At 36.6% G+C, this 9,469-nt stretch overlaps 1 protein-coding gene across 1 annotated transcript in view; it reads right to left on the bottom strand.

Moving 5' to 3' along the window:
• Positions 1–305: 305 nt before the first annotated feature.
• LOC124785992 (transmembrane channel-like protein 7) overlaps positions 306–9,469 on the bottom strand; it is a 46,631-nt gene continuing 37,467 nt past the window's right edge. The window contains exon 5 of the mRNA XM_047254226.1: positions 306–3,110. Coding sequence (XP_047110182.1) covers positions 1,224–3,110 — 1,887 coding nt within the window. The 3' untranslated portion in view covers positions 306–1,223. The remainder of the gene's footprint in view (positions 3,111–9,469) is intronic.

Raw genomic sequence — 9,469 nt, 5'->3', positions numbered from 1 at the left:
TAACAAAATTTTATTAATTTATTTGTAAAAGTATAGACAGTGTAAATTAAAATGTCCTGTGGTGCCTCTCCTGCTCCAAGTCGGCCCGTTTCACTTCCTACATCCCTTAACATGTCAGTCAAAAGCAAAGTATGAGGAAAAAATTACTTTAACACAGCTGAACACAGTAGAATTGATCAGAGCAAAAAGTAAATCATCACTCCTTAACTAAACAGGCCAGGAGTTTTTTTAACAATGTCACACACACACACACACACACACACACACACACACACACACACACACACACACAAAATGAAAAACTCACATGGAATTATGTACATTATGAGACTTTTACATCACATTTTGTTTATTACAAACAGTTTGGCCCCTAATACATGAGAAAATCTCTTTGGGGGCAAGTAATTAAAAGAACAATTATTTCTCTAACTCTAGTCCATTTCATCTTTAATACACAACAGGATGCTCAATCAAATTCACAGCACATGCGTTTAAATTGTCCAGTGCACTGAAACTGGCAAATAACACTAATTACTTATTCAAACTGATCTGTAATTCAGTTTTGTACAATATAAGAATGTGAATAGACAATGAGGAATATACAAAGTTTCTTTGAAGTTTTAAAACAGAAAAAAGAAAGAGCAGCAGCATTTTAAAAACACAAGGAATGCTCTTTGTGGTAACTAGAACTGAACAGATACATGACTAGATAACAATCATTACACGTCTGGTAGTACATTAAAAATATGTTAAAAATAATTGATCCAATCACACACGTTTCTTTCCTTGCAATTTCTTGTAACAAAAAATCTGAAGAGAATCAGTCTCATATTTCCAACCAAATATTTTAGAGCAACAGTGACTTCATTTTGTGGTACTAAAACATATAAATACTACTTCACACGAAAAAACATCTAGAATTCACTAATGTTACATCAGTCACAGCCAGTAATGTAACTATTTTTTTTACATTATCTCAATAACATTTGCCTATAAGGAACTCCCGGCAATTTGACAAATTGGTGAGCACTACAGTGAATGCTGGCTTGTTAAAGACCACAGTTAATGAAAAAGGAAAGCTCTTGCAAGTATTCAAATCTCATCTGTATAAAATTATTCTAAAGAAGAATATCAAAAGTTTAAATTTATATAAAATTTGGTAAAAATGCTTTACAGAAGGACTTCCACTTTTTATACATGTGTGTAGCAGCATCAGGGTATGTTTAACTGGCATTTGAAATTCCTTCGACATTGGACATTTCTGCTTGGCGCATTGCTTTATGATGTTCTTGTTGCTGTTGCTGCTGCTGTTTGATAATTGCACTCAGCCTGTTTAGAAGGAACTGTTTGTCATGGCCCTCTAAAACTAGCTGGTTTTTTAGTACCATTACCATTTGTTTATTAGCACAAGACACTGCATGAAAATAATACAAGCACAGTGCTAGAACTATAAAGGCTGGGACGGCAAATCCTGCAGTTGAGAAGAAAAATAGCACACTTCTAATCCACGATGGAAATTGCTCAAATGTGTAAATGACAAAAGACCACACTGAAAAATGACCTCTAAATGGGCCACAACATTCAGATGGAGTAATTTCAGCTATTGAATAGGCCACTGGCACAACTGCCAATAAGAATGATATTAAAAGAACAAACATAAACATAGAATTAGAGCGGGATGCCCTATAGACAGTGGATGATGGTGTACTATTAACAAGGCAAGAAAACTTCTTGATGTAAAAAAGAAGGAAACATTCAACTGTAGCAAGAAAGGGGAGAATTGGTGCATAAAAGCTTCCTAACCAGCATAATGTCTGGCTATATATGATATCCAAGACATGTTGTGGTAACTCAAATTCCTGTACTCCTATCAGTTTGGCAATCTTACTTTTGAAGTGCTTTGCAATTAACATGCGTGGAAAATTGATCAAAAATGTAGTGGCAATGTGAGTGACAAAATCCATAACAACTAGTTTGTACAACTGCTGACCAACATACGTTTCCCAGCATCTTGGAGGATTGCAGTTATCACACTTTATAACATTATAAAATGAGACTAGGAGAATTGCTAAGGATGCCAGTCGCAGCAGTACTGTTCTCATCAATGTTATTCTAACTACAAAGAGTGGTGAGTACTTTTCTAAAGTGACTAGATACATAAATATATTTGGTACAATTAAGTTAAGCCCCACTATTGTTATAGATGGCAAGTATTCCAGCAGCAAAACATACATGTTTTCTATAGTTCCAAAATCTTCTGTGTCTCTCTTGTAATCATCCAGAGCAGTGTGTGAGGACTTGAAAACAAAATAAATTAGGAACCCTCCCCCAGCCAAGACGAGAAGAACCATCAAATTGATTGCAAAACGTAAAAGATACAGTCTCACTTTTTCATCTCTTGACCTACTTTGCCTCTCTTCTTCCAGTCTCTCTGCCTCGAGACATCCCTTTATCTCATTAAATATAGCTTTATGCTTAATAGTGGCAGATTTTTCATTATGTATGCAGTAGTCCCACCCTCCAAACACTATATTACAATACTGGTAGAACTGTCCCTCACCTTCCATCAACCTGTCTTTAAAGCCATGAGCAGCAGATTTGACAATAGCTGACAAACTCATCAAAAAGCAGACTAATGTAACTGCTATATATGCAAGAGGCAAATTATAATACAAATATGATGTATCACTTCCTCCTAAAGTCCCATTAGAATAAAAACCATAGAACATCAAAGTTTTTTCCATCCACCCTGTTCCCTGAATGATGTCTAAGACATTGACACTTGCTTCACTTGTGCTAACATTAAAGCTACTAGAACTGTTAAAGCTATCACAGTTACTTGTGTCTTCAGGTCTCACGAGCAATTGTGGAAGCACAACAAAACAAAATAAAAAAAAGAAAATAACACAATTCAAAAACATAAGCCACTTCACAAAGAGAAAATATGAAACTACTCCAGTGCCAAAGTTTCCTTCAATCTTCTTCAGACTGTGTCGCCACAGTTCAAGCTTTGAGTAAGTTTCCTTCCATCGATTCTTGAAATGTTGCCAGAACTTTCTTCTTTGCCACTTGAATTGTTCATAGCCTTGTAGCCTCAGCTTATCTGCATTCTAAAGAACACATACATTATATGAAAAATCAGCCATCTAATGAGTTGTAGATGCACATATTTGAGAGGTTTAATTAACTAGAACTATTGCAATGTGGAACAGAATAAATCAGAAATGAGATGATGACAAATTTTAGTAAGAGATTAACTGGAGAAGGCAATGGAAAACAGAAGCTGACTAATACAATTTGTGAAGGCAACTTAGTGAAATTTAATGTTAACTCATATGTTTATAGCAATAGTAACCATTAAAAAAAGCTACAACTAGTCTGTGAAATGAACAGACTTGTTTAAGATGCATTCACATATTTTAATTTATCACAACTAACTGCCTAGAAAGCAAATAAAATGTTTTCTTAAAACAGAAAATGAACCACAAGCCTGACAACCTGTCTTTATATCCCAAAATTAGTTTTCTAGTGTGAGTGACAGATACACTGCTCACGAAGCACAAACATGTACTGTAACTGGCTAATAAATCCCATTATATCCAAAAAGCTTCTTTCTCTTTTATGTCAATAAATATAATCTACAGACAATCATGTGCCCATTTTAACCACAGACATGTACATCTACATGATTACTCTGCTATTCACAATAAAGTGCCTGGCAGAGGTTTCAATGAAGCACCAAGCTGTTTCTCTAGCTTTCCACACTCAAACAGCAAGCGGGAAAAAATGAGCACTTAAATTTTCCTGTGCAAGCCCTGATTTCTCTTATTTTATCCTGATGACCATTTTTCCCTACGCAGGTGGATGCCAGCAGAATGTTTTCACAATCGAAGGAGAAAACTGGTGATTGAAATTTCATGTGAAGATTCTGTCACAACAAAGAAATGCCTTTGTTTTAATGATTGACACTCCAATTCAAGTATCATGTTTGTGGCACTATCTCCCCTATTTTGCGATAATACAAAATGAGCTGCCCTTCTTTTAACTTTTTCAATGTCATCTGTCAGTTCCACCTGATCCGGATCCCACACCACACAGCAATACTCCAGAATAGGGCGGACAAGTGTGGTGTAAGTGGTCTCTTTAGTAGACCTGTTGCACCTTTTAAGTGTCCTGCAAATGAATTGCAGTCTTTGGTTTGCTCTACCCACAACGTTATCTATGTGATTGTTCCAATTTAGGTTACTTGTAATTGCAATCCGTAACTATTTAGTTGAATTTACAGCCTCCAGGTTTGTGTGACTTACCACGTAATCAAAATTTAGCAGATTTCTTTTAGTACTCATGTGAATAACTTCACACTTCTCTTTATTCAGGGCCAATTGCCACTTTTCACACCATACAGAAATCTTATCTAAATCATTTTGCAATTCATTTTGGTTGTCTGATGACTTTACAAGATGGTAAATAACAGCATCATCTGCAAACAATCTCAGAGGGCTACTCAGATTGTCTCCTATGTCGTTAATATAGATCAGGGACAATAGAGGCCTATAACACTTTCTTGGGGAATGCAGGATACTACTCTTGTTTTACTCGATGACTTTCCATCTATTACTACAAACTTTGACATTTCTGACAGGAAATCGCGAATCCAGTCGCACAACTCAGGCAATATTCCATAGGCATGCAGTTTGGTTAGAAGACACTTGTGAGGAACGGTGTCGAAAACCTTCTGAAAATCTAAAAATATGGAATCAGTTTGACATCCCCTGTCGATAGCACTCATTACTTCATGAGTATAAAGAGCTAGCTGTGTTTCACAATAACAATATTTTCTGAATCCATGCTGATTGTGTGTCAATGAAAAATTTTCTTTGAGGTAATTCATAACGTTCGACTGTGGTCTTTTGGTGCGGAGCCGAGTGGAGGGTCTGAATCAGAGGCTGAGGTGGTTCTGTGACTGTGTACGCTGCAGATTCCTTGACTTGCGCCATCGGGTGGTGGGTTTCCGAGTTCTGCTTAATAGATTGGGAGTCCACTACATATAGGAAGCAGCTACACGGGTAGCAGGGGCTATGTGGAAGGGACTGGGTGGTTTATTAGGTTGGAGGGTCTCAGGAAACCACAGAAAGGGCGTCCGTCTAAAAGGGGGCAGGTAAAACACAGTAAGGTTGTAGAAATGATCGGTATTGTAGTTGTAAATTATCGTAGCTGTGTTGGGAAATAACCAGAGTTTCAAGTGCTAATACAAAGCACTGTAGCTCAAATAGTCTTAGGTACGGAAAGCTGGCTCGAGCCGGACATAAGTTCAGCTGAAATTTTTACAAATGACCTAAAAGTGTTCTGCAAGGACAGATCAAATACAGTTGGTGGTGGAGTACTTATTGCTGTCAGAAGCAGTTCACCTGGTTGTGAAATTGAAGTTGATAGTTCTCGCTAAATAGTATTGGTAGAGGTTATACTTGACAATGGGACTAAACTATTAATCGGATCATTTTACTGACCCCCTGACTCGAAAGAATAGTTGCTGAAAAGGTCAAAGAAAACTTGAGTCTCATTTCAAATAGGTACCCTAATCATACGATTATAGTCGTGGTGACTTCAATCTACCCTCAATATGCTGGAAAAATTATATGTTTAAAGCCAGTAGCAGGCATAAAATGTCATGCTGAATGCTTTCTCAGAAAATTATTTTCAAGTTTGTTCATGAGCCCATTTGAAGCATAAATGGTTGCTTAAGCATACTTGACCTCGTAACAACAAATAATTCTGGACAAATAGGGAGTATCATGGTGGATATAGGGATTAGCGACCACAAGGCAGTTGCTGCTAGGCTGAATACCATAACACCCACAACCATCAAAAAGAAATGCAAAGTACGTCTATTTAAAAAAGCTAATAAAAAAAGGTCTTAACACCTTTTTAAGAGACAGTCTCCACTACTTCTGATCTGATCATATAAGTGTAGAAAAGATGTGGAATGATTTCAAAGAGATGGTATTGACGGCATTTGAGAGATATATACCACATAAATTAATAAGTGATGTTACTGATCCCCCATGGTACACAAACGGGTCAGATCACTGTTGCAGAAGCAACAGAAAAAGCATGCCAAAATTAAGAGAACAAAAAATCCACACGACTTGCAATGTTTTGCAGAAGTTTGAAAGACAGTGCGTACTTCAATGCGAGATGCTTATAACAATTTCCACAATGACACTTTGTCTCGGAATCTGGCAGAAAACCCAAATAGATTCTGGCCGTACATAAGCCACAGCGGTGGCAAGACACAGTCAATACCTTCATTGCATGATATCAACAGTGAAGTCATGGATGGCAGAGTTATTAAACACAGTTTTATGAAACTCCTTCACCACAGAAGATGAAGTAAATATTTCTAAATTCCAATGAAGAACAACTGCCAAGATGAGAAACATAGAAGTAGATATCCTCAGTGTAGCAAAGCAGCTTAAATCACTTAATAAGGCAAGGCCTCTGGTCTGGACTGTATACCAGTCAGGTTCCTTTCAGAGTATGCTGATACAATAGCTCCATATATAGAAATTATACATACATCCACTCACTCACAGGAAGATCCGCAGAAAGATCCGCACGTAAAGACTTGAAAGTTGCTCAAGTCACGCCAATACCCAAAAAGGGAAATAGGAGTAATCTGCTGAATTACAGGTCCATACAACAAATGTTGATTTGCAGTAGGGTTTTGGAACAAATATTAGAGATTCCACACTCACAGAACAAAATGCACACGAGGAGCCCTTAAGTCACAGTCAGTCACAATGAAAAAGAACGCAAAAAATATTTGAGCTTTTTTCCCTGTGCCTGTCTGTAACCCAATGCCTCCTCAATGTGATGATTAGTGATCTGTGCTTTCCATATTGTTGTTATTCCATCCTGGACTTAACATTGTTTGATTTTCTGGCACACACAACAAACTATGTAATCTCTTACATGAAAATCTCTTTCACCCATTGCTCACTTTCAACTTATGTTCAATGTTGTCAGTGTGAAAACCACAATAGTTCTCAGCATGCAGGGTGTACTGACACTGTCTTAATTAACACAAAACATACTACTTTTCCACTCATGGAACATTGCACAACTACCCTTCAACGGTCCATTTTGCACTTAAATTATTAAGAGCTTTCATCCTGTGTAGCATTAGTACATTAATAAGAAAATATTAGGAAGAAAACTGATTCATAAGATTGGTGGTTTGGCCACTAAATCCACACAGAGACATCATCTCTGTGAAGCATATGAAGCTCTTACCATAAATCTTGAGTTACTGTTTGGAATTTTGATGAGTCAATTCTCTTCTCACAGTCTTGTTTGACAGATGGATTTGTAATATACAGATATTATCAATCTGGGGCCTCCTTTCTTGTAGTTCTTCTTTCCTCAAGAACAAGGAGAAAAATTTACAACATTTGCTGTATGGAACGTTGAGAAAAACTGAAAACTGTTCATGAGATTGCATACACAGGAAGTTTCAGGACCCAGTAACCTACCCATCTGTTCTAATCTTTCTCAATCTTTCCGTCTTCCCTCTGTGAGTAAGTAACTAACTGTTTTGGAGGTCAGAACAGTTGTTTTCACTTATGTGTGTACACTGGTCCTTTGAAGGTACATACTGGGCCATTTTGTCACCTTGGAATTTTATATTATTCCCTAGTGAATTTTGCTTTTGACACAATTAACCACCTTTCTGGCATTCTTCATCTTTTTTTCCAGTGTGTTACCTGTAATTCTTGTCTGTAATCCCACATTTGTGATTTGGCAAGGTCTTTTCTGTATCAAAATATTTTTTCCATTGCTACTGTTCTCTTACCTGTTTGTTAATCTTTTTCCTTTGTTTTGTTATCTTGTTTTGGTATCCAGAAATTTTTTCTATATTTGATGATCTTCCTTCAGTGTTAACAATGTCAATCCCATACAACAATAACTTGTGATTTCTTATTTCCTGTAGTGTTTCTCCTCTTTCAAATATTTCTTTACACTTTCACTCTGCTGTTTCCTCTGTTCTTTGGAGAATATTCATGCATCCATGCTTTCTTCTTCCTCTTGAAAATCCTCAAAGTTCTCAAATTTAGTTCTGAAATGCTCTCTGTTTTGGATATCAGCTCCAGAAACATCCATCCATCTACAGTAGGCCTCTTTGACTTACGCTAATCCAGTTTTTGTTGTTGTTGTTGTTGTTGTTGAAGTATTGGAATATATGCTTAGTTAGTACACTTTCCTCCACTGAAAGTTTTTTTTTCCCCAAATTGTGTCTGAAAGTTTTAGAGTTATTTGTTGTTCCAATTCCCTGTTGGAAATTTTTTTGAAGGAGTTCACCTTTTGCCTGTATTCTCACAATTTATCATACTTGGAGTAAAGCAAATTCATTCTGCTGGCTAGAGCACTTGAAGTCATAATGACTGATTTTATTTTTGTTGATGGAGATTGATGTTTTTATTTATTGTTTATGTCTTTTGATAGTTGGTATACAATTTTAACCTTTTGACTCTGTCATTTGTTATTTAGTTATCTCTTCTCACTGACTGATGATGAACGCCTCTCACCAATTGCCAAAAACCTGTAGTATTATTTGCTTTCAGTGATCTTCACAATGTAAAAGTATCTCCAGTTTTGATATTATTTTACTGACCATTATTTTCTGTACATTCTCCATGTGGACACTTTGCCTTCTTACAGAAACTCTTCACCTTTTCCAGCTCATTTCTGTTTCATTGTTACCTTCACTAGTGTAAATCATCTCTCCTGTTTTCATGAACTTCATAATGTTCCCTAATTGCATACCTGAATACAAACACCCCTCATGCAAACATGCTCTTGCCATATTCACACAACAGTCCTACATACTTTTGCTTCAATCCTGTTTGATCTTCATTACTAAAGGACCCACTTTAAAATTCCATCAAACCCTTCTCAAAACTCTGTCTCCCATCTTGCTGACAACAGATGGGTCCCTCTCAACTAGGGCCTGAGTGGCCTACACCTCCTTTCCAACCAACCCCTACTGTAATACTCTTTCCACCCTTAAAAAGGAACTAATAGCCAGGAAGTTTGTTTTTACTTTTATTTGTGTGTATTGGCAGTACTATGAATTTCACCTCCTAGAGGCTAAGTACTGGCCAGCCGTTCTGTCTCCGTGTAATTTAAAAGTTTTCTGCTTTTCTTCTGTTACAATTAACATAGAATATGTTTTGTATCTTCTCAAAACCTCTTGAAGACATTTAAAAATAGTTTTGTTTAATTCAACGTATTTTATTTTGTTCCTATTACCATTTGTTCGAAACTCACTATTAGCTGCCTTATTCCATCTGTGCTTCGGTTTTCCTCTGCTATGTGTTTAAGTACCTTTATTAAATAATTGCAGCTTTCATCTATGTCTCTTCATCTTAATTTTCTAAGCTGTGGCTTGTTATTTGAATTAATCTGTTGT

The sequence above is a fragment of the Schistocerca piceifrons genome, chromosome 1 (assembly GCF_021461385.2).
Source record: "Schistocerca piceifrons isolate TAMUIC-IGC-003096 chromosome 1, iqSchPice1.1, whole genome shotgun sequence".
Lineage (NCBI taxonomy): Eukaryota > Metazoa > Arthropoda > Insecta > Orthoptera > Acrididae > Schistocerca > Schistocerca piceifrons.
This window is presented reverse-complemented; position numbering and strand designations above follow the sequence as displayed.